Here is a 27,167-nt window from a genome sequence, read left to right as displayed (position 1 = left end):
TACTTATTTTTAATTTCAAGGTAAAATAAAAACATCATAAAACATTGTATGCTGTCACTCTTAAAGTGGAATAATATTCATTTTATAATGTAGTGTCAACAGTGAATCAATCTTTAAACTCTTTATCTCCATGTGTCTTAAATACTTGGGTAGCAAAGTGAATACTTGTGTTTATGTCCTAATGTAGGATTAGGATCTTAAGCTCCTCTGGTGACTTACAAACACAATACAGAAGTTTATTGCTAAATGGAGTGGACTGTTTACATTATAGATCACTTTACAAGTAGTGTTCAGATTTAATTTTGTAGTTGTATGATATCGTAGGATTTACAATGATGTCCACATGCCTTACTTTGATCTGATAGAGGTCAGGAACAGTAATCTTGGATTTATAGGATCAACACTGTCATTGTCTACTTGAAGCTACTTGGGGTCATGTTATATCCAATCAGATAATTTCCTTACATGTCAATGATTTTATTACCATTAACGTGTGTGTATCAGGCAGAATAACAAATCCTAAGGATGGACCTAATTGTAAAATGAGCTATGAAACGATATCACTCAAAAAGAGTCGCAAAAATATAGGGAGCTCTAATTTGAAACAGAAAGTTTTTTAGGCAATTTAACAGTCAGGCATTGCAGAATAAAATAGCATGCATATATCTGTGACTATAGAGTATGCAACCTCTTGGGTGAACTGAGGATCAGGCAAAAAGATCTCAGTGACTTTGACAAGGGCCAAAGAGTGATGGCTAAACAACTGGGTCAGAGCATTTTCAAGGCTCATTGATGAATGAAGGGAGCGAAGGCTAGCATCTGGTCTGATCACACAGAAACACTACTGTAGCTCATATTGCTGAAAAACATAATGCTGGCCATGATAGAAAGGTGTCGTAACCCACAACGTATTGCAGTTTGCTGCGTATGGGACTACGTGGCAGCACATTTTCATTTAGAACAAGTTGATGGACAGTTGCATGTGTGTCATTTACCAGGGGAAAAGATGGCAGCAGGACCTGGGACCTGGCGTTCATGTGGATGTTTAAAAAAGTACCACCTACCTAGACATTGTTGCAGTCCATGTACATTCCTTCATGGAAATTGGGTTCTCTGATGGCAGGGGCCTCTATCAGCAGGATAATGCACTCTGCCACACTGCAGAAATGGTTCAGAAATGCTTTGTTCAGAGGTCTTGTGGAGTTCATGCCTCAATTCATCACCGCTATTTTGCAGAACTAGGGGGACCTACATGATATTAGGCAGGTGGTTTTATTGTTGTGACTTACCAGTGTTTATACATATATATCATGCTAAGTTCTTACAACTCAGGATAATGGCACAAGAGGAAAGGCTGAATGCAGAACACAAGGAATTGCTTGTTCGATAAAATTTTATTCATGCAATTTGTCTATTTATTTGTTTTAATTGCTCAGAGGGATTATTGGTATTTAAAATGGAGGTCCCTGCGTGTATCGTGGGTGAGGGATTAAATAAATATAGCCTATGTATAGGGGAGGTTTAAATCCTCCCTCATGTCCCCACCCATGCCTACTAAACAGTGGTCAGCTAGTGGCTGCTTGCTGTCATAAAACACTATCACTTTCACAACAGATATCACGTAATCTATAGAGCTTGTGATGGTGTAATAGCATATTACCAAAAAAACAAAAGAGGCGGTGCTGAGCGCTTTTGGAAGAGTTGGATTTCTAAACTTGTATATTAGATCTGGAGTAAAACGAGTTAAGACTTTATCATAATGTGCCAGTATAGTGCTAATTCAAAATCTCTAGATTTATTAACCGTTTGTTAACTTCTGCTTTTTGTAAAAAAATGCTCTATAAATGAAATCTTTATTAAATTATACGTGTGGCATATTTAGAAAGGAATAGGAATAATATTAAATCAAACTTACAAAAGACATAAATGATTATTGTTAAACTCTTGGTTGCCATTCGGTTTCTGAGAGTGACAGGAATAACTACGGTACTTTAAAAAATGTGTCTGACAATTATAGAGGAACCACGCTAACTTATTTAATAACTTATTATGTATAGCAGCAGGTACATAACCATTGTGGAATCTTGCTATCTTGCTAGTCATCAAGTCTTGAGGTCTGTATTTGCTCTGTACAACACACTCGGGTCTGCACTAATCCTGAGATTTTGTTTAATATATGATGACTGTAAAGATCATAATCCTATCTAACTACAATGAAAAAGAGGTTTGTCTGAGCAAAATGAATATAGTAAATAGTGCTATGCATATCTATTAATGTACACACGTAGAAAAAACATTTGATATTTAATTCAAGTACACAGTTAATAATCACAATAATCTTAATATATTTTGCACACACTTGAGCATCATTTATTTTAATGTAAAAAAAATTTAATCCATCATACTGGTATAATCATTTGAACCCCTAATGTGCCTTAATATGGAGCTATGGCTATCGCATTATTCTTTAAAAAATATGCACATTTTTGCTTGTTAAGTTACAGCAATAAAATAACACTAACCTATACATATCATAAGGTTTGTTTTCATTATAAATGATTAATAATGATTAGCCTTGCAGACAAGCGATTAATATTTATCATCAGTTCGCTGGGAAAATGAGTTAGGCATATTTTTCTAGGATAATGATGAAGAGAGGCCAACTGACAGAGATAGAGAGAGAGAGGCAGAGGGGGAGAGGGAGAGGAAGCCGAATTATCCACCTAAGTGGATAAAGAGTTTACAGAGGTGTTGACTCAGGGATATTATTCCTTCACCTGTCATTTAGCTATCTCTTCTAATAAGACATTCCTGTATTATATCTCAAAAGATTTGGATTACCATTCCACGTCTCAGCTGACTCTCACTTTAACTCAAGAAAGGTTTTGTGTTTTTTTTTTAATTTGCTGTTTTATTTGGTAATGTTTCGTAAACATATTTTAGAAAAATGACACCATACACTTTTTATTTTTAAAATGTCTTCATGACCAGCATTGTGGACATGCTATACCTGATTGGAGATCTTAGACAATAATTCTACCTCGATCAAAAGGATTTTGCTAAGCTTCGGAAGCACAGTTTGCAGTGGGCAGAACTTCCTCTCAGTCATCCTGTGCTGTTACTAGCTGCCCAGTTGTTCATGTTTGGTTCGGGAGACTAAACAATCAGAAATGGATTTTGGGGCACTGGAAACAGTGGTTGCTAATTCTGCATATATTACAGCGAGAGGAAGCTTCGATGGAGGCTTCAACCCACAAATTACTAGGAACAAGAAGTATCGTAACAAACTAAAGCTTCCACCTCTGTCTCAATGTGAACATTTAAAGAATGAAATTGATTTGGATTTTGATAATATTTGTGTCAAGCAACCCATTGGCAAAAAATTATTTCAGGAGTTTCTGGGAACAGTCGAAGAATTTATTCCTCCAATGGAAATATGGAATGATATTGAGGATTATGATACTGCTGAGGATGAAGACCGTTTGCAAAAGGCTCAAAGTATCATAAACAAGTATCTTGACACACATTCAAAATCATTTTGCCCCTATTTAGATGAGAAGGCCACTGCAAAAGTAGTAGAGGAGTGTAATAAGGCCCCAGATGGACTCTTTAAGCAACTACATCAAACTACGTTGGATTATTTAAAAGAACATGCTTATTCAAAATACAAAGAAGGCAAGCATTTCTCAAAATTCCTTCAATGGAAATGGCTTGAGGCCCAGCCAATTGGAGAGGACTGGTTTATGGACTACAGGATCCTTGGGAAAGGTGGATTTGGGGAAGTGTCTGCTTCCCAAATGAGGGCAACAGGTAAAATGTATGCCTGCAAGAAACTCAACAAGAAAAGATTGAAGAAAAGGAAAGGATTTGATGTAAGCAACTGATCAAAATATTTAAATAATTGAGTTATTATGGTGAAAAAGCATAGTTGTAGCCAAATGACTAAGATTACTGTGATTGGATGCTGAAGATCAGGTGACCAAATTACTTAAGTGGATTTAGAAGCTTGAAGGTCACAGTGGATCACACCTTCTAATACATAGTTTTATTTGATATTATGTTCACATAAACAATCACTGTTTCTTATCTTAAAAAACATTTCAGTGAACATAAATAACCCTTTTTAACTTTTGATATTTCAATATCATTCACATTCGCATTAGTATAAATGGAACTAATGTGAAGTCAAGTAATGAAGCTAAAACATTGTTTTGTTAAAAATATCATTAATAAGTTTGCACAGTAATAATTAAACTTGAGGATGCTTTAAAAAGTATAAAGAAGTTTGGACTCTATGATTGGAATAATTGTGAATTCTTCACAGTTGGAGAGTTGTTCCAAAAGTATTTAGCAAGTTGACTTTCTAGTAGCCGTAACTCACTTTTTGTTACTAAATTCCTCAAAACCTTGGATAGGTTTGTATAATAGTATCTTTATAATCTAATAATTTATTGAGGTAGAATCGGTAGTGACTCTATATCTGAATAACTAAAACAGACGCTCAATTAAAGCAGAATTATTGTCTTGCTGATTTAAGGTACAATTAAAAATAATCACTAGATTGCAGAGTGAACTGCAATTATTATGCAGGTCATTTGCAAAATTTAGCAAGAGAACAAATATCACATCATTCTATGAACGCAACTTACTTATTGCTTTTAGTGTTAACCAAAGCCAATTTATCTTATGGAACTCTTACAAATAACTTCCTGTTATTCTAAATATTTTTTTTTTTTTTTTAAACCAATTAAAATATATTTATATTTGTTAGAACGGGGATAAGTTATTAAAATATATATATATATATATGAATATTTTCATATAAAAAATAATTTTTAAGCATCTAGTTCTACATATCAACATATCAATAATGAAATGTGATTTTTCCCACAATTAACAATCAACGTATTCCTTTTGAAAACAAAGCTTCTGTAACAACAGACGCTGAAGGAAAACTTGTGCGGATATGCAGTATTATATAACACAACAGCTTTACATGCTGAAGGGCATTTGGGATTGAGGTCACTGAAGTCGTTCTGAGTAAATGAATTAGCAAGACATTGCAAAGATCTTAAGTTATAACTGTTTATTTATGTAAAATAATAAAATCATTCATTAATGTCTTACAAAAGTACTCAGTTGACCAATTCTGATTATGATACATTTGCCAGTTTGGCCTATTTAATGAGCAGGATGATGAAAATAGAAAAAGTTATTAAACATAAAAAATGTTAATGTGTAAAGTTTATACACTAAGTAGATATCAGTGGTAGAAGGAGGATCTAGGCACTCCAAGTATCTTCAATTGTATTTATTTGGATAAGTGAGACACTGCAATGTTTCAACCCCTGAATGGGTCTTTGATTTTTTTCTCTTTTTGCATATACACTAAGTAGTGTGTCATCTGATGATATACAAACCGACCTGAGAAATTTAGTTCAAAATAGTTAAGTTAAAAAATGTGTCCAGGAATGCTGAATGGGTGCTTTTTTGCACTTCTATCTAGTTTTGCCTTAATTGTGTGTCAATTGTCAAATCACAATCATGCCCCTGCAGTCTCAAAGCTCAATTGGCTGCCATTTATGAAGTAAATTACTTTTATTATGCAGCTCTAGCCACACCTCCCAGCATGTGACTTGCACAGTCCTTCTAAACACTTCTTGTAAAGAGAGATCTAATGTTTAAACTTTCTTTATTCCATTGTCTCTTTAATTTATAATTGTGTATCTCCTGTATCTTTTAGACCAGTGGTCCCCAACCCATTTTATTCAAATGCAGATACTGACAAAACCTGAACTTTTGGTGGTACATGAGGACTGAGTTGAGGACCACTGTTCTAGACCATACAGGAGCCTCCTTTGTGTGGTTAAAGTTACATTTACAGAGCAGGGAATAACACATTCTTAAAGCAAGTTAAGATCTGATTGATCTTTTTCATGCAGGCTGTGACAGTCACAGTCAAGGAAGGTGACTAGGGTTGCATGAACAGAACCAAAAGTGATTTAACTTCTAAAGGGCATAGAATCTCTGATACCCCCTTTTAGCTATGCTGCTGAATCATCTCTGCATAGTCTCCAGCCAGTGAGTGTGTCTATATTCCATTAAAAAGACTACTGACACTATAAGGCAAATACATACACAGAATTGTATAATTCCAGGCGTAAAATGTAATATGTGATATAACTAATTTACTCTCTATGCCATAATATGTATGAGTAATTGTAGTTGTATTTTTAAGTGAATAAACTGGATTGGATTAGGAAATATATATGTATACCATAAGCTCTACAACAGCAGCAGAGGTTGTATGTGGTTAATGGGAGTTATATCTATGTAATGGGGCTGTACGTAGGTGATGGGAGTAGCGTATCTGTGAGAGGCTGTATGTATGTGATGGTAGTTATATTTGCCTGACAATGCTCTACATCTATGATGAGGTTTAAGATGTGAATAATGAAAGCTTGAAGGAAATACAGGTGAAAGAACCAGTTATGGAAGGTGGGGGCCTGGTACAGGTTGTCATATTATGCAAGTAGATGGTTATCAACTTCTTGGATGGCTAGGGGTAGTGGCATAACTAAAAACCACTGGGCCTCAATGCAAAAATTGCCCTGCCCCATGTGTTTCATTCTGCTCCCCCCAAGCCTATCCATGTGTCTCATTCTCCCTCTAAGTCTCTCCATGTGTCTCACCCCACCCCTGCTCCTCTATGTGCCTCATCCCCCTGGACCCTTCATGTGTCTCATTCTCCCCCCTCATCTCCTCCATGTGTCTCATCCCCATTTCCCAGCCTCAATGCGTCTCCTTCCCCCCAAGGTAGAATGTGTCTCATTCTCTCCCTAGCTCCTCCATGTGCCTTATTCTCCCCCCAGCCCCTCCATGTGTCTCACCCCCCTTATGTGTATTATTCCCCATCCCATCCCATCCCCTCCTGTGCCTGCTGTCCTCTGTGACAGAGCAGACCGCAAGTGGAGGATCTTCTATTTCTGTCAGGAAGTGCTCACTGAGAGCACTTCCTGTCAGACCAGGGTACGCTCGGCCATGCTACAAGCAGTGAATGTCTGAAGGGGAAGCGCTGTGCTGTGTGCACCTCCTGCCGGTCAACTGACCACAGCACGCCCCAGGCCAGTGCAGCTATGCAACAGCGCTGAACATGTTCCAGTACGCCAGTCGCAGGGGTCAACAGGGCGGCCTGGCCCCCTGCAGCGAGGGGCCTGGTCAGAGCTATGACCCCTGACACCACTGTAGTTACGCCACTGGTAAAGGGCTGTTATCCATTTCAGTAAGTTAGTGGGCAGGTAACATACTTTCATCAATAATCTAATTAATCTATAAAATAATAAAAAAAAGTAATGAGATAATTGCACGCGTATAATGTGACTTATCTGTTTCATCTCTAGTGGGTTATTTCTTTAATTTCACTGTATTAGTGGGACCCAGAAAAGATGAAACAGGGGGGATATATACATGGATCACACACCACTCTTCTTCAGCCCTGTGTGCACCTGAATTGTGCCATGGGAAATTATGATATCACATTCAGAGTTATTCACTACAGTGAGAATTGCTGGAAAATCAAAGTGTATCTAAGTGAATAACTCTGATATTGTATCTTCATAATTGTGTGTACTGTTTCACATACACAGCACATTTCTCTGGCAGGTAATGCTCAGCAAGTAGAAGAACTTTTATCATGATAGGGGAAAAAGTGTCTGTGAGTGTGGGATCAGACTTATTGCTATTTAACTCTTGCCAAAAACGTCTAAAAAGGAGTTGGGTTGTGGACTGCAGTAACCCTCCTGAATATTGACCTTGAATTACATGTAGTTTTCATAAAGAAAAAGTAATTTTGGAACCAAGAGTGACACTCCAACATTCCATGATAAAGTAATATAGGCTTCCTCGGTGAGCATATAAAGAAGGTGCATTATGACGTATTGAACTTCTTGACAAAGACACATTTGATTGAGAACAAAATTTACACCTATAAATGGCTTCTAAATCCTGAATATCCGTGACCTGCAGAACTATCAAAGATGTCAAGGGCAATCAGTTGGGGCCTATGGGGGTTATAAAAGCATAACAAAGGGAGTGGAAATATTTTGAGCCTTTTCTTCAAAACTTTATAAGCCTCATGGCACATATATACATGATATAATTACTACATACTGCAGACATATATGTAACAAGGTGTTTTTTTTGTGTGCATATGTGCAAAACCAGACTGCATACTTGCGACACACTTGTTAGTCCATTTATCGAATACCCAAAGTGTACTTAATCACAGTTTGCTGGGGTCATACATGGACTTTTCAATTTAAAATACTTTTAATCCCTCTACTACAAAGCACTCTTTTGTTTAAAATATTAGCATAACATTTAGTTGAAATACGAGATATACAGCAAACATTTAAAATAGGATTTAGGAGCAACCAGTGGTTATGGTTCGAAGAAGCTGTGGGTCCAGTAACTCAGAAATTTGTCCAATTATTCGCAAGCAGTTAAGCAAAAATAGGGGGATTCCGCAGCATACTAAGTCCACCCCTCTACCTCCAACATCATAATGAGAATTTTGCTTTATCTGAATCAGAAGGGATGTGTTTTTGTGCTGGGAAATGCATATACATTGGGTGAATTCCACCTTTGTCTTTGTCATAACCACTAAATTAAGAGTATACAAATTAAAATGATGTAAATTTACATTTTTGTATTTATATTTTATTTAAAATTATTCTTGGTATTTATTTAGTGTTAACTTATCCCTCAGTGCTTTACAATGTTATAAAGGGGAGATTTTAACAACGAATAAGAAACTATTTTGACAGGAACAATAGGTTGATAAAGGCAATACTCGAACAAGCTTACTCATCCTTTACAAAAATATTAGGGGAGTAAACTATTGTAGACTCTATATGGTTTGCCTCGCTGCACTTGATTAAGTATAGTGAAATCATCTATTTTTAAAAGTCAATCAATTAAAGTGTTGTATCAGCCTGCATTGATCTCTGTTTTGATCTGAGTGACTACGGAGACCTTTGTAACCCCTTGTTAAGAATTACGTTTTGTTCTTTGAAGCTCCTTTTATTGCGTGGGAATATAGGACTGCCGGAAGATAGGAGTGCTGTCATGTTTGGCCCATGTGAATGATGAAAATGGCCAGAGTGGAGCCATGGCTGAGAATTTCATACTTATATAAAGGAAAGTAGAGCTTTTTGGACAAATTTCCTTTTTATTGCTTTGCAGTAGACCATACAAGTTAAAACATAAACTAATTTTTGACAGTAAACGAGCTACTATTAAATATTAATAATCAAAAATTGTGAGTGGGAAAACATTTTCAGAGACATTGTCAGACATTGTAACAGACATAAAAAATAAGCATTACCTAAGCATTTACTGCAGTAACAGAGCCTGTCCCTGACTGTCTAGACATGGGAGACTGGGAACTGGACACTTTCTGTTGTCTTTGTGCTTTTTAACATTGTGGCATCTGGAATATAACTTCACATTTCCCAGTATCCTCCATCCTCTATTCTATGATCCACATAGTGGGAGAGAGAAAATAAATGGAAAATTGAAATGACTTGTGACTCAGGTTTACTGACCTCTCAGGCAGCCCTGGTCCATATAACAATGCCAGGCATTGGTGCTTTCTTAAATAACTGGGTCTTACGAGTATCACACTTACAGGGTTATTTACTAAAGCGAGAATTCAAATTGAATTCAAAGTCAAATTCAAATTAATGGAAATGTAGCTGAACTGGAAGAATAGCGGACTTTGCAATTCTCATTTTAGTGAATAACCATATTAGTGGTGGAAAACAGCCATTTTAATATGTATAATAATATTGTTTTTCCACGAGATCATTTTTTTTTTTTTTAAATTGTTGATTGATATAATGCCAAAATAAACTAAATCAAGAACAAGAGAGCATTGGATGAGGCATTCTCGCATAGAATATTATTTAAGTAGGCATAGATCATGGCACATTTGAAACGTCTAGGCATGTATGCAAGTATATGTTTTGTAAAAAATATAAGCGATGGATGCACGGAAAGGTGAATTTGTCTCATTAGTAATCTATATTATATGCTAAAAATTGACTTGTAAGTTTTGAAGCATAACTGCGGTTACATTGGTAAATCAAAAGAAAAATTTGTCTGAAATGCATTTTCATTGTGAAATTGTAATGCATATTAATATGTGAATTATAGGGGCACTCCAAACGTTATAACCACTGCAAGAGAAATAAGTGGTTATGCGCAAGGAGGCAAAGGTGGAATTCACCCAGTTTTTGGCAATCTCTTTTCAAGTGGTTAGACAAAAATGTTGTCTGATTTTCCCAGCACCTAAAACTCATCCCTTCTGATTTGATAAAGCAAAATTGTCATTATGATATTGGAGGTATTGCACAACTGCTTGCAAATTATTGGACATAATACTGAGTGGCTGGACCCACAGGCTCTTGGAACCATAAGCACGAGTACAAGCTCTTGTGACTTTGGAGCTTGATCAAGGTGGCATGATCAATACTCTGGCAAAGTGCCCTGACTGTAATTTATTCAAAGCTAGATATACCATTATATTAGTTATTTATGTATACTATTTGTTTCCAAATCTCATATTTCACAAGTATCACTGTAATGTTGATAAGATTGCATTGAGATATGTTTATTTGTTGTTAACAGCTAAAATGCATGCACTTCTCATAAAATAGTTTCATGTCAACCTGTTACTAGATGTGGATATAAAGACTAACACTTCTGCTTAGTAAAATATTTATCAGGGTAGATTGATGCTCCCAGACTTAAGGAACAGTGACCATACATCTGACAAAAGCTTTTTTTTTTTGTTGTAAAATAGTTTTTATTGACATGAATTGCAATCAGACAGCAAGATTATAATATTAACTCAGTATCCGAGCCAATTCACAATGTTATAATACATAACAATACCTCTTTTTTGTTATAAAGAATATGCACTGTAGTCCTCTGGTTTTATGGTCTCATCTTTTGAAGAGATCTATGAAGTTTTCAGAGACTATTTCTCTCCATTATATAATCATACTTTGGGTCTGGAAAGAGGAGGAGAGAGAGGGGAAACTAATCTAGATGAGTTCTTGGGGTCCCTGAAATTGCCCAACATCCCTATGGAAAAGTCAAATCCTTTGGGAGACTTAATTACATCAGAAGAGAGCAATTTCTTTATTACAGGAAGGGAATGCCCTTGGAAAGGACAGATTCAGTGATAATTATAAATTGTTTTGCGAAATCCTCATGCCACATATGCTTGACGTATTTAATATCGCTCGCCAGATGGGATGCTTCCCTGCAGACATGACAAGGGCCAATCTTATTTCACTCCCTAAGGCTGATAAGGACCCCATCTCTGTTAGCAGGTATAGTATATTATAGTATAGAGTAGCGGGCTTGGCCTGGCATGCAGATGTGGGGAAAACACCTTATCTGTTCCTCTCTGTGGATGCAGAGAAGGCATTTGATAGGTTTACTTGGCTGTATTTATTCAGTCTCCTTTAGCACTGGGGATTCCGAGAACGCCAACCTTCAGGCCCAGATTTAGCTTCCAGGCTCTTCTATGGGACCCTTTGGAATTTATAATGGCATTAGACAGGGTTGTCCTGTGTCCCCAATTCTGTTTTTCATCTTGTTGGAACATCATTTACATCTTATTAGGGAAGACAAGGACATTTGGGGCATGATGGTTAGACAGGACAATTTCAAGGTGGCAGCATATCTCTTGATCGCCTTGGTTCACCCGGTCTGGTATATGACATCGCTGTTTCACCTTTTAGATGCCTTTCCTGTGCCAGACAGGTAGGTGGAGATGTTGCACTCTAAATTTTACTTACTAGTTAGTTCTTCTAATCGTTATTTGGGTATTAACATTTGTACCACCCATAAAGCCCTTTTTTCTAGCAATTATTTGCCTCTGATTAATACTTTGAAAAAAAAAAAGACAGGGGTCTGGCAATACAAACCTCATGGATTAGACAAATTATTTGTAATAAAATTAATGTGCTACCAGTGCCGGGGCGGGGCCTGACTGCGGAACGGAGCAGTCGCATGTCGCTGCTGCTCCAGCTTCCAACCGTGCTCACCGCCGATTACCGACGAACCGAGGCTGTAAACCGCATCCTAGCAACTCCCAAACGACTGGGGCCACCGAGACCTACGTGCAGACACCAAGAAGGTTGCTCTCTGCACCGGTCCCGACCCTCACGAGGTTGCGGCCTATGAGCATGGCGGCGGTGGGGGAGACGGCCGCTCTCTTGCCGCTGAAGCAAGCCACGGGACAAGGCTGGTGCCTCCGTTCCCCCCCTATAGACCGGCGGGGGTTATCCCGGTCCCCACCAACGGGACAAACGTACATTCAGAAACTGCAGCTACCAAATCAAGACTGGACTCTGGATGTTCTGGGCCCAACCAAAAGGCAGGAACCTCACAGTGCACGCTTCTTAAGCCACCCAGGGACGCCCTGGAGTTCCTAAACCAGCTATCCACACGCCTGTGGAGGGGGCACAATTCCAAGGGACAGACTTGCAAACGAGAGTTCAGAGAACTGGCGGCCTGGATCCGCCCGGCCACTCGGCGCCAAATGTGGGTAATCCCCCCACGAACAGCCAAGATGGCCTCCCAGCGGAAACACAGCCTAGGCGAGGCTTCACCAAACCATGTTGGCAAACACGGGGCGGAGGTAGGACACGACCCATGCGAGCTCCTGAGCACATCCCGGGCAAACCGCCAAACGCACCCAGCCACTAAAGGGGCCACACGCTCTTCTTCCGAGCTAGGGGTTCGTCCAGAGGTAACCCTCCCACGCCACCCATACACCCGTGGAAACAGCCGGGCACCGGCCAACCCTCGGGCCCACGACCCTGTTGATGGGGTCAATGGAACTGTGGCAAGAACCCCTACTAAGGCTTCGGGCCGAAGACACACGGTCCCCAGACACCAAGCGTCAGGTCAGAGCGGGCGGAGAGCAGGGAATCAGGAGACCCCAGGCAGACACGATGCTGAGAGCACCGCACCGGACCGCGAGGTGGTCTGCCTCCGGAAACGTCCCAGTGGCATCGGGTGAAATGTCTCAACCACCCGCACCCCAAACACCAGTCTAGACACTGAAAAGGACTTGGGACGCTTTAACAAGGCTGTAATTGTATAGCCGCCTAGTGACGCTAACGTTACCTTTACTCTGCTTCAGTTTCATCCCTTACCTTGGTTTATACATATTTATGACACCAACCTATAACTTTGCTAGAATCGATCTGACGTAAGGCAGCACACACATGCCGTTAAGGCATTACCTGCACCCACTCCCCACACTACTCGAGTGCCTTTAGAAACCGTAAATTGGTATGTTGGTATTATGCTAACACCCCATATGCCTAGAAAATCCTGTTATAATAATTTAGCTGCACCTACTCGCTTTAGTCGTATGTCCCCAGCCTGATTGACTTCGACTAACACTTAAACGAGGCCAACTGCGCATCACCTAGCATGTAACGACACAAGTAATTGCAGGGGTGCCCTGTCCAGCATGTTATTTAATCTTCACTATTGCCTAAGCAACGTTTTGCCTATTTTATATGTCCTACCTAAGTTGCTTTCATGCTCCACAAAAGTTAATTTGTGAAATACCTTGACCAAACTACTTACTATACCTAGTTTAGCAACGGCAAGCATGGATGGTATTACTTTGATTTACACTTGTTTACTCAACTTAAAATTTTATGCGTGTTATTAATTTTTAATAGCTAGTTATGCCCTTCTTCTTGTTACTAAGCCTGTTGTACAGTATTAGCGAGTTTTAATCTATGCTATATCATAATAATCACTCGCCTGTTACTGTTGAGAACAAATGTTATTAAGCCATGTCTATCACATTTAATGTTCATCACCTTGACCTTTTTACTTTTCTTATGTACTCTCTCTTAAGCGACAACTGCTTAAGCGACAACTGCTTAAGCGACAACTGCTTAAGCGACAACTGTTTAAGCGACAACTGTGTAAGCGACAACTGGGTAAGCGACAACTGTGTCAGCGACAACTGTGTCAGCGACAACTGTGTCAGCGACAACTGTGTCAGCGACAACTGTTTAAGAAACAAATGTCTATCATTTTAATTTTTATTTTATTAACCACGCTTGTATAAAACTGTTTACATGATGTTCTAAAAAACAAAATATGGCAGTCTTTCTCAGAGGTGTATTGTCTACCACCTTGTTACCTCCAACCTGTGTTACCCCACAATGCTTCCTCTTTCTCTTTTGTACCCCATAACGCATATGCCATAATAAAAGAAAGATTTACAAAAAAATAAAATTAATGTGCTACCTATACTTTTGTTTCTGATTCAAGCTTTACCCATTCAGGTTATAAGGGGTAACTTAGATGGACAACAGAGAGCACCTGATGGGTTCATTTGGCAGAATAAGCGTCATAGATTGGCAGGAAATACATTGTACAGACCTAGATGTAACACAGTGAGGGAGTTTAAGCATGCATGGGATAGGCATAAGGCTATCCTAGACTTAAGAAAAGGCCAGGGACTAATGAAAGTATTTCAAAGATTGGGCAGACTAGATGGACCGAATGGTTCTTATCTGCCGTCACAATTTATGTCTATGTTTCTATGGAATGGGTATCCACAATTTACTTTTCTATTATTACGTGGCACAACCGCCCAAACGGTAATATGGCACTCACCTACAGGTGTGTGTCGCTGGGTAGATCTTTAAGGAAGTCTGATAGGGCCCGATTCAACCCCCTTTTATATGTGGCTTAATAGAACATCCAGGGCCTCTTTAAACATCTAATACCTTCTGTCCTGAATATGATTGCTATGTGGAACAGATTAAGAACTAAATATGAATTAGCAAATTGCCCCTCACCGATGACTTTAGTTCTACACAATAGTAAATTCACCCCGGGCATGAGACAGCAGGATTTTAGGAATCTAGAGGTAGCGGGGATCCAAAAGATGCTACCATTTGTTCCTTGAGGGATCACACCTAATGACTGCTGACTTTTTTAGATTCCTTCAAATTAAGAATTTTGCATATATATCAGGAGTCTGGGAGGCAGCTGTATCTTTTTTGAACACATATTAACATAGGTAAAATATTGTCAGGTACTAATTTGTATTCTGTATGAAAATTTATGTGAAGAGTCATCTGTGTTAGGACCATTAATATGTCTCTAAATGGAAATCAGATTTGGGAGATAACTTAGAGCATGGCAAAAGGGAAGAAATTTGGGAGGTGGGGTCCAAGGTTTCTGTATGAGTTCTACCTCAGGAACAGATGTTTATAATTTTATTTTGCTGGCATGTCTGTTTGGTTACACAGAATAGGAAGGAATCCTTACAACCTCTGTTGGGTGTTATGTACCAATATAGCTACTTACCTCCACATGTGGTGGGAATGCTGGATATTCCTGCTTTCTTGCCCTAGTAAAGGGTTACCAAAATATTCTCAAAAACTAAACATAAACAATTAAACCTGCACTAGCAGTCAAATGGCTACAGATGGAACCAACCCCTTAGAGAAGTGATTCAGCAGATAGAGGATAATTTTATTATGGATACAAAAAAAACTTTCTTACTGCCTATTCCAACGTTTTCAACCTTTGGAGGGAATATAGTTCTAATAGGCTTGATCATTGATAGCGGACTGTGGAAGGGACCCTGTGTAGTGGCACCTTTTTGGCAGGATGTGACACTGTTGACTCAGTCCCACCTCCCACTGTGCTGGTTAAAGATCTTACAAGGGTTTGCTAGGTACATTTCCTAATCCCATCAGACAGCCTGGCAGCTAGCTGAGGTCATCTGAGACTAAGAGTAACTGAACACATTACACATGCATTATTATTATTGGTATTTATATAGAACCAAAGAAAAAAGCTACCTGCACTCTTCCCAAATCCCTATGCATATTTAAACACATGGAGGTTATTTAGTTTCTCCAATGGCCATGAGAGGAAGGGCCACCTGCCAGGTCAAGGCAAACCTCTTAGCTGGGTCCTACACTGGCTATTCACCTTGCTTCCTTGGGCTTCTGGCAAAGATATCTCTAATGAGACAGAGAGGGGTATTTTTATAAACCTTTACATGCTTATTAACCCTTAATAGGGAACACATTGGGTGGGCAGCAGCATTGTAACATAGCTATGTGATACAAAAGTGAATAAAAATACACAAAACAAGTCCTGCACTCAAACTCCCACTACTCTCATGGCCATTGGAGTAACTAAATAACCTCCATTCATTTTAATATGCATAGGGATTTGGGAAGATTGCAGGTACGTTTTTATTTTTTTGGTTTTTACTGTTTGATTTGGGGCTGATGTGTACTATGGTCATTGCTGTCGCCCAAGAGTAGTGCGTGTTTGAGCGCATGACTTGTTTTTGTGTATTATAGGCCCAACTTATTTTGCAGAGCTTCACTGGACCACAATGGGATCATTCTTGGTACAAATGATGTCATTTTGTCAACAGATCACATGGGTCAGTTCACCACTTTCATGGATCCAGCTGATAACACAAACTCTTGAAGTAATGTTCAGAAAAATAGTGGAAGGAAGCTTAACAACCACCAACCCTTAGAGTGGAGCGTGAGTGGTTCTAATATGAACACCTACCCTAAATGGGAGCACAGGAACATCTAATAATAAATGGAAAAGAAAAGACTATATAGTGTAAAACCATATGACACCATGGTAGAAGTAATATATAACTGGTCAAACTCACATGGATATGAGCCTCAAAAGACAAGCTCAAATCATATGCGCAGTAGTGAACTCAGGTGACACAATTCCCTTTGTTGTTCTGTCTTTCTGGATAATATCCTCAAGAGAAAACAGAACAAAGGAGGTACAAACTCCTAGTGAAATGCATCCAAGCATACACTGTATGTTCATGTAACCAATAAATAAATGCTCACCTTGATTAGAGCCCACAAGACCTGGCTCTAGGTATCAATGTCAAGTGCCTATAAGGGGGCACAACTCTTATTTGAAGCAGATTGTTGGAACAGCTAAATGGACAATATAATATTTATGTATTAAAAGCATAAAAACATGAGTAAAGTGCTGAATATCGGGTTCAGTAAATAAGTCCTCAAGCCTTGCTCCTCCCGAGACGCGTTTCGCCCTTTCCTAGGGCTTTATCATCCATTTAAATATGCTGGTCTTAACATCTATCAAATGTGAAGGCCAGATAGCTGTGTGCTTCTATCTATCAGAGTTCTGCACAAACTAGATTAGTACTTTTTTTTGCTGCCTCTGGAGGTGCTTTATTGCCTTGTGAAGGGGAAAACAGTGGTCAAGCGAAAGTTTAGCTTGCTTTGCTGACAGCAGAATAGAGAGGATCCTCCAGAAATAATATGGTAATTCAGCTCTAGTAAAGGCCTCAGGCACTCCCCCTGAACCTTACATTTGTTTATATCTCTCTTGTGATATGTGATCTTAGATATCCACAGCTTATATTTAAATGCAGCACAGTCGAATGTCCTTTCTCATCTCCACATAGGAAAACACTTGATAATGGCAATTGAGATTGTGTTAAAGAAAACATATAGTTATATAGTTCACGTTGATGTTTCTCTTATTCATTTATGGCTTTCTGAAGGTAAGATCACACACATGTAGTCTTTCACATGGTCTACAAGGCAGCATTGGTACTTTATAGTATCTTGTATGATTTTCCCACAGGTAATACCTATTCCATGAGCCGCTTTAACTGAAGGCTGATGGGAAATGGTAAGATGTGGCGGAACGCTCTGCCCATTGTTAAAAATTGACAAAGATTGTTATTTAGACAAGATAAAATAGTCACTACATTGTCTCACTCATGTAATTGCACTAGAATTTCAAAGAAATGTAAACAAAAATAGATTTTCATAAAGATTCTTTCTTTATTAAAAGCTGACAAATGACACAGACAGATATATTTATAAATAAATATATGAATGAGAGCTATGAATAAAAATAATGCATCTAAACTACAGAACCACTTAATCCTGTTTTTCAATGTTATCATTTATTTATCAAAACCCACTAAAGCAGTATGAGAATTCTTGGCGTCAGTTTTAATGAGTTATCAATACATTAAGTCATCCAAATCACACAAGAACATGACCCAGCAGATAATAAAATAGATGTTTCCAAAGTTTTAAAGTGTTAGTTTGTAGATTCTAATACTGACTATAATGGGTAGATGAGACAAGAAATAGCAGAGCAAGTTGGAGTTGATGACAGATAATTAATACTATAAATGATATGTAACTGATAACATAAGACAGGAATGAGGAGGTAATTAACTGTGATCCCAAACAGCTGAAAGATCATGCTACATAGATAGAAAGAACCAGGGTGGGTGGTTAGATTGGTAGTGCTTAGTTGAAATTAAGTAACTTTGTTTCAGTTGGTTTGTGGACATGGGCCTTAAAGTTGTTGTGACAGGTAGAGTTGAAATGGTTCTATCTTAGATGGCTTGTGGACTTGTGCCTCATTTCAATCTGCTTTATGTCAAACACAGAGCTGATCCTAGGCAGGTGCAAGGGCTGCACCCTGCCAGAAGGGGGGGCCAAGAGGAGTGGGCCAATGGTCTGTAACTGTGTGCCCAGGAGGTAGCCAGCTGGCTATCTTAGGGCAACCCCTAAGTGGGCACTTATTCACTAAGTCAGAGTAGGCACTTGCTTACATGGAGGGCAGGTGCCTATTCTGGCAAAATATATAGGGGAAGGGAGAAGGCAGGCAGGTGGCGGTGGCAGCAAAGGAGCACTGATGGTCTTCCAGTTCCTCACTGCTTCCTTGCAAGCCAGGAGCCTGAATATGACAATACTCTGGCATCACTAAATAGTACTTCTGGGAGCCACTGGACCCCAGGGAAAAGAGCCTTAATAGACCCCAAGGAGAAGAACCCCACGGGATACCAGGGAGAATATCCTCACAAGAACCTAGGATGAAGAACCCCACTGGAACCCAGGAAGAAGATTCCCACTGGACTCCAGGGAGAAGATCCCCCCTGGACCTCAGGGAGAAGATCCCCACTGGACCCCAGGAAGAAGAACTCCACTGGACCCCAGGAAGAAGAACTCCACTGGACCCCAGGGAAAGGATTCCCAATGAAGAGATGATCCACACCATCTCTCCCAAAGGTAGGGAGGTTTGTGTCTGTCAGTGAGTGTTTCTGTTAGTGAATGTGTTTGTCATGTTTGTGTGTGTTTGTCAATGAGTGTATCTGTCAGTAATTGTGTTTTAAGTCAGTGATAGTCTGTGTCTGTCACTGTCATTATGTGTCAGTTTGTCAGTGAGTGTGTATTTCTGTCAGATTACAAATAGGGTGGGGCATATAGATGGAGAGGTGGAGTCATTGCCTTAGAAACATACATGCCTGGACTGGACATTTGCAAATGGGAGGAGTTAGTAAGATGGCCATGCCCAACCGGGGGCGCCCAAAAAAAATGCTGCTTGCAGGCATCTGTGACCCTAGGATCGTCTCTGAACAAACAATTTATATAAATATGTTTATTCCATAAGGCATTAAAACATTGAATTAATAAACTGGATTGTCCACATCACCATTCTTTCTTCTATATTTCCCAAGGTAAAATCACTGCCCTTAGGAGATGCTTTCGGAAAACCTGGAACTTTAATTATTATTATTTTTACTGGCATCTCTAAATCGCCAACAAGGTTAACAAATTTAAACCTATTTAGTTTAGAAAAACTTTGCCTGAGAGGGGATATGATAACATTATACAAATATATTCGAGGCCAATACAAACCATTGTGTGGAAATCTATTCACAAACCGGATTTTACATAGGACACAAGGTCATGCGTTTAGACTGGAAGAAAGAAGATTTCGTCTAAGGCAAAGGAAAGGTTTTTTTTACTGTAAGAACAATAAGGATTAGAGATGTCCCGAACAGTTCGCCAGCGAACATAGCTTGTTCGTGGCGAACGTGGCGGGCGAACATATACGATGTTCGGTCCGCCCCCTATTCGTCATCATTGAGTAAACTTTGACCCTGTACCTCACAGTCAGCAGACACATTCCAGCCAATCAGCAGCAGACCCTCCCTCCCAGACCCTACCACCTCCATGACGAATAGGGGGCGGACCGAACATCGCATATGTTCGCCCGTCGCGCTCGCCGCGAACAAGCTATGTTCGCCGGCGAACAGTTCCCAGCGAACTGTTCGGGACATCTCTAATAAGGATGTTGAATTCTCTGCCTGAAGAAGTGGTTTTATCAGAGTCCATTCAGATGTTCAAACAGCTACTTGATGCATACTTGCAAAAACAGAATATTCAAGAATATAATCTTTCAATGTAGGGTAATAACTGCTTGATCCAAGGATAAATCTGACTGCCATTCTGGGGTCAAGCAGGATTTTTTTTGCTAGCTTGTTGCAAAATTGGAAGTGCTTCAAACTGGGTTTTTTGCCTTCTTTTGGATCAACAGCAAAAAACAAATGTGAGGAAGGCTGAACTTGATGGACGCAAGTCTCTTTTCAGCTATGTAACTATGTAACTATGTAACATATTTAATATTGCTGTTCAATTGGGGTAAAACGATATACACAGACAAATGAAAGAGGGCCCAGCCCTTTAGTTTAGATCTAACTCATTTATAGGACATAATTACCGGTAGTTAGATAACCTGTGAGTTTACAATAAAAAGGTTAAACTAAAGAGCTGAGACAAGAGGTAGCATGGGGAAAAGCTATATATTATATATTTTAAAGAAGGAATAGGGCTTTGTTTGATACCATATATATAATGCAATGCAGACAGGAAATTTTAAAATGGGACAAAAACACTTTTCTCCTTAGTTTTGCATGCAATAATTTGTACAAACCAATTGCAACTTAAAAAAAACTTACTCAAAATAGACTCACTAATCAATTCTGATTGTTAAAATGTCCAATGTGTCCAATGTGATTTCAATTATTTTCTAGAAATATTGCAAAGAATCAATTACATTCTTTATTAATTCAATAAAGAGTGAATTACAGTTTTAAAGATAAAATTTAGCAAAATTTTAATTATGAGTTTACAACTTTAATAGTAGTCACAGAATCCATAACCTCTACACAGACATATATATTTGAAGAAATACATCTCCTAGTCTTTGTAAATAACATTTTGCATAATTTCATTTAAACCATTTTATCACAAACCTAGGTCAAATTTGTTAATTTTGTGTGTTTTTTTCCCCTTTCACCATTATTTTGGGGAAATTCACAGACCATGCATGTCCGACTTCTTCAAACAGCCCATATTTGTATTCTTTTTTTGTAAATTAAATTTTTATTGTTCATTGAACGTTTCATATCTTTTTAGATTGCAGTAAAGAGGTAGGACTCGCAGGTCCAGGGCATGTAAAGGCATTCAGTATGCTAGCCACGCAGGGCTGTGATAATCAAGCAAGTAGTTGACGAAGATAATAGTTACTGTATATCATAAATATCATGCAGGTAACATAACAACATATAATGCAAAACAAAACAAAGCAACACATGTTCAAATAACATGGGTAGTATTGAGGTGTGTCCTATGGAGTCTTGTGTTAGTGTACTGTTATTGGGGTTCATTATAACTTATGATAGTGGTGTGGCTCCCGTTTCCAATCTCACCACCATAGGTGTGCCCTCTGGTGCGATGGTACACCAGATGGCTTCTGTGCGTTGCCACCTAGCTGGTTCCTATGTGTGTCTTCGTTCCAGCCACCCTCTCCCACCCTCCGTATGTGGTGGTTCAGGTAAGAGCGGTGAGCCAGGGTGTAGGAGTGGTGGTCACCAGCGTCTGTGGACCAGCGACCCAAGACTTCCATCTAATTCTGGTTCTGTACCTGAGTGTCTGCCTCCTCGTCCCCCGTGTCGTCCCCCGTGTCGTCTCCCGTGTCGTCCCCCTGTCATCTATATGTCAACATGCTTTGGAAGTCTGGGCGGTAGACTTTTACTAGCCAATGTGTCCATATATCTAAGTACATTTGTAAGTAACCCTGTGTTGTAAACGTCAAATCTTCCAGTCCACGTAGTTCCTCCATTAACGGAGGGTTTTTCTGTGTTCAGTATCTCTATAGTTAAGGATTTTTTACATTTGGCTGTCGGGGTTGTAGTGCAGTGTAAGAGGTATGTGGTAGGCTTGAAGAGGGGGGGGGGGGTTGGGGAACTTTTGGAGCACCATACTGATGTTCGCCAGTAGGGGACCACATTTGGGCATTCCCACCATATGTGCTGAAATGTGCCCCATCCGGTGTGTCATCGCCAGCACCTGTCGCTCAAGTCTGGGTTCATTTTCTGCAGGATTTGCGGTGTTCTATACCACAGGGTCAAAACTTTGTATGCTGTCTCTTGGGTTTTACTTGCCAGTGCGCAGTGGTGTGTAAGATCGCATATTTTGACCCATTGTTGTTCTGTGAAAGTATCACTTGTCATCATTTCCCATTTACCCATGTAGGGAGGTGGTGGGAGGTTCCTATTGTGTAAGAGCAGAGTATATAGGTGGGAGATGGTGTGTAAAAGTGGTTCTGGGTCTGTCCCCAGGTATTCAAATGTGGTCAAAGCCCTGTTGAGGTCAGGTTTCTGAGAAATGCTGTTCAGGAACTGTCGGATTTGTTCGTATTTCAGTTTGTGTAGGAAGGTAATGTGTGTGCCATTCAGGAAGTCACTAAGGGGTTTGATTTAGTCGTTCTCGTTTGTCTAATTTAGATGCCCGGGGTGAATTCTGGGTTGTTCATGATTGGCTAGAGAGGGGAAGGGAAGGATGAGATGCCCATCTGTGAGGCTGTTCTGTGCCATACTTCCAGGGTGGCCTTCACCAGTGGTTGATGGTGCAAAATGTGTATTCCAATTCTTGGGTTCATCCATGTCAATGCTTTCAGGGAGCCACCAGATTGAATTTGTTCGATCTCTTTCCAAGGCATGACTACACCCTCACTAGCCCCAGCGGAGAGGCCAGTTCCCTATGCAGGAAGCCGTTGATTATTTCTTTTAGGATAATCTGGAGGTGAGGCGGGTCAGTTTCAACCTCGGGGAGGCCTCTGAGCCGGAGGTTGTTATGCCTCCCCTCGTTGTCCAGGTCTGCCACGTGTAGGGCTATCCCCCTTAAAATGTCCTCATGCCGTGCCTGGGTGTCACTTACTTGAGTGTGGGCTGATCTGAGTTTGTTGCATGTGGCCTCCACGTGGCCCATGCGGTCGACCAGGCCCTGGATGTCCTCTCTGAGGGCCTGGATATCCAGCCGGATTAATGTCTGCAGCGTGCCTTTGACGGCCGACAGGCGACAGTTCCTCCTGCGAGAATGCCAAAGAGTGAGCCTCTGCGCTGTCCGAGGCCCCTTCCGATGGGGGCAGGGAAGCAAGGTCCGCCGGCGTGGAGAGGTAAGAGACCCCTTTTTGAGCCCGATGCTTGGTGTGAGTGAGGTCAGTATTTCAGCTTAACCCCTTAAGGACACATGACATGTCTGACACGTCATGATTCCTTTTTATTCCAGAAGTTTGGTCCTTAAGGGGTTAAAGGAGAGAGCGATCAAGTGGCCATCTCTGATCGCGGTCAGGCCCCGCCCCCACATATCTCTATTCTGCTACTTTTCTGACTATAATGGTACACATGTATACATTTTCCTCTAATCTTGCCCTTCATCCAACCCTTAATGCAACCTTTAATTCAACCCATAACCCAAGCCCAAGCCCTTTGTAATGATATTGATGTCTCAATATTGATGCCTCAAGAAAGTCTTTTAAATTTCCCAAGACTGGACTGTCCTGTTCCAGAAAAGGGGAGCCCCAAGCCAGGGCTTCATCTTTGAATAGGGAGAAAATAAATCCCACCTTCTCTATTTCAGATGGAAAACGGTTAGGTAACATCATGAAATGCAAACGGCATTGATTTAGGAAACCCCTACATTTTTTGCGGTCTCCTCCAAATTTTTCTGGTAGAGGCAAGCGGGCATCTTGTGCAGGTGTAACAGTAGTAGCAGCAGCAGCCGCAACATCATGTACCCTGTAGCTGGTATGCTCACTATGCATTGATCGAACTTCATTTTGCAGTTCAGCTACCTGATCTTGCAGCACTTGAATGGTCTGTGCCTGGGTCTGCATAGTTCTTGCATTAAAAGCAACCTGCTGGGCCAATGCAGAATCTGATCCGACGGTCTCCATGAATGGGCCAGATTATTCTGTAATGATATTGATGTTACAAAGTTTTGGAGTCCAGTAGCCAGATCAGCAATGTTTTCTGCCAGAGGTAGCCACTCGTTACCCAGGTGGTTGAGCCCCTGAGCCTTAAGATTCTTTGTTGACAGCCAAACCTTGTCACCAACATGATAAACTGGGGCCTCCTTTCTATGCCTATCAGCAGCTCTTTTGTAACATTCCTGAGCCTCAGAAAGAGTCTTCTTCAACAGTTCTTGGGAATCTCGTAAGGCGGTTAGCCGGTCAGTGACTGCAGGAATGGAAGTAGTAATTGGGAGACTCACTAGAAAGGTTGGATGGTAACCATAATTAGCGAAAAATGGGCTCAGAGAAGTGGAGCAGTGTTGGGCATTGTTATAGGCAAATTCCGCCGTGGGTAAAAAATCCAGCCAGTCATCCTGCAGGTAACTAATATAGCACCGCAAATATTGTTCTAACGTCTGGTTGGTTCGCTCAGTCTGTCCATTACTTTGTGGATGAAAAGCTGACGACAGATTTACATTAATACCTAGAATAGAACAAAAATATTTCCAAAAATGAGATGTAAACTGCACTCCCCTGTCAGAAATTACTTCATCAGGCACTCCATGCAAGCGAAATATTTCCCGAATAACTAGGTCAGCAGTCTGTTTAGCTGAAGGGAGACCACGAGCTGGTATGAAATGACTCATCTTAGTTAACCGGTCCACAACAACAAGAATGGTAGTGTGTTCCTTAGAGGGAGGTAGTTCCACAATAAAGTCCATGGATATAGATCCCCAGGGACGATGAGGAATAGGAAGAGGCTGAAGCATGCCAATAGGGGATGAGCGAGGAGTCTTATGTCTGGCACATACATCACAAGAGGACACATACTTCTTAACATCCTCATAATATTTAGGCCACCAAAAGGATCGGGTAAGTAGTTCTTGTGTCTTTCGGATTCCTGGATGACCTGCTGGTTTTAAGTCATGGTAGAGACGTAAAACGTCCAGTCGCACTGATTCTGGAACAAACAGACATTGTTGAAAAATCCAAAACCCATTAAGCATGGTCATATGAAGATCACGAGGAGGATCACGAAAAACTTGATCATCAGCATAGCCCTTTTTAATGCGAGACATTAGATCAGAAGGAAAGGTAACTCCTAAAAATCTACTCTCAGGCAAGATGGTGGCTTTGGTTACTGTAGTATGGAGGGGGTCAGCTATCCTAGACAAGGCATCTGCCTTGCCATTTCTGGAACCAGGGCGGTATGAAATCAAAAAATTAAACCTTGAGAAAAATAGGGACCAGCGTGCTTGTCTGGCTGACAGTCTCTTAGCTGATTGAATACATTCCAGATTTTTGTGATCTGTGAGGACAGTAATTGGATGGGTGGCTCCCTCCAAGAGATGTCTCCATTCGGCAAAGGCAGCTTTTATAGCCAAAAGTTCTTTATTCCCTATGTCATAATTTCTTTCTGCTGGTAACATCTGGCGGGAATAGAAGGCACATGGATGTAACAACATCTTAGGTCCAGTCCTTTGAGACAGTATAGCCCCAACAGCTGAATCAGAAGCATCTACCTCTACAGTAAATGGCAATTCTGGCTGAGGATGTACCAGGATAGGGGCAGATGTAAACAGAGTCTTTAATCTGGAAAATGCAGTGTCAGCCTCATTGGACCACTGAAAAGGAGTCCCTTTACGTGTAAGTTCAGTGATCGGTGTAATAACGGCAGAGAAATTCTTAATGAAACGCCTGTAAAAATTGGCAAACCCCACAAATCTCTGAATATCTTTTTCATTCTTGGGGATGGGCCAGTCCAGCACAGCTTTAATTTTACTTGCGTCCATACTTAAACCTTTAGGAGTTATTACATATCCCAGGAATTGAATTTCTGTTTGTTCAAACTCACATTTTTCCAGTTTAATGTATAGGTGGTGGGTACGAAGGCGCTCAAGAACAATGCAGACCTGTTTTCTGTGATTTTCAAGATTATCAGAAAATATCAGGATATCATCCAAATATGCCACAACAAACTGATCCAGGAGATCCCGTAGTACATCATTGATTAGATGCTGAAAAGTTGCAGGGGCATTACAAAGCCCAAATGGCATTACTAGATATTTGTAATGTCCGTACCTGGTTCTGAAAGCTGTTTTCCATTCATCATTTGGTCTTATACGAACCAGATTATATGCCCCCCCGTAGATCAAGCTTCGTAAATATTTTAGCTGAACGAAGTCTCTCCAGAAGTTCAGGAATGAGAGGCAAGGAATAGCGGTTTTTAACAGTGATTTTATTAATGTCCCTGTAATCGACACATGGCCGTAGACTGCCATCTTTCTTTTCTACAAAGAATATAGGAGCTCCTGCTGGAGAAGTAGATGGTCGAATAAAGCCTTTGGCAAGATTTTCTTGTATGTATTCACGAAGTGCTTTCAATTCAGGCTCAGAAAGGGAGTATATACGGCCAAATGGGATAGCAGCTCCAGGTAGCAGCTCTATGGGGCAATCATAAGGCCTGTGAGGTGGAAGCTGATCAGCATTCTTCTTATCACAGACATCTGCAAAATCCCGATATTGTAGAGGAAGCTTAGTTAAGTTTGTATCAACCATTTCATTAATTGTTGTGGCAACAGGTGTTGCCTTAGAGGGTTGACAATTCATTAAGCAGTGTTCTGAAGGAAAGGACAAAGTTCTAGTCTTCCAATCAATCTGTGGGTTATGCAGAGCAAGACAGGGTATACCCAAAATCACTGGAAACTGTGTTGAGGAAATTAGGTGGAAAGATATAGACTCATGGTGATTCACTTCCAGAATCAATTTTAAGGGCACAGTCTCATGTGTAACCGGGCCTGACGTAAGTGGAGAACCGTCTACTGTTTCCATTAACACAGGTGAAGATTTAGGGATAGACTGAATTGTATTTCCTGCTGCAAATTTGATATCCATAAAGTTTCCGCCTGCTCCAGAAT

General features: G+C 40.2%; 1 protein-coding gene across 1 annotated transcript in view; it reads left to right on the top strand.

The window, feature by feature from the left end:
* The first annotated feature begins 2,832 nt into the window (after window positions 1-2,832).
* Window positions 2,833-27,167, top strand: part of GRK1 (G protein-coupled receptor kinase 1) — a 57,515-nt gene continuing 33,180 nt past the window's right edge. Inside the window, exon 1 of the mRNA XM_063459540.1 lies at window positions 2,833-3,872. Coding sequence (XP_063315610.1) covers window positions 3,171-3,872 — 702 coding nt within the window. The 5' untranslated portion in view covers window positions 2,833-3,170. The remainder of the gene's footprint in view (window positions 3,873-27,167) is intronic.

Source organism: Pelobates fuscus, chromosome 1, assembly GCF_036172605.1.
Source record: "Pelobates fuscus isolate aPelFus1 chromosome 1, aPelFus1.pri, whole genome shotgun sequence".
NCBI classification, from domain to species: domain Eukaryota; kingdom Metazoa; phylum Chordata; class Amphibia; order Anura; family Pelobatidae; genus Pelobates; species Pelobates fuscus.
This window is presented reverse-complemented; position numbering and strand designations above follow the sequence as displayed.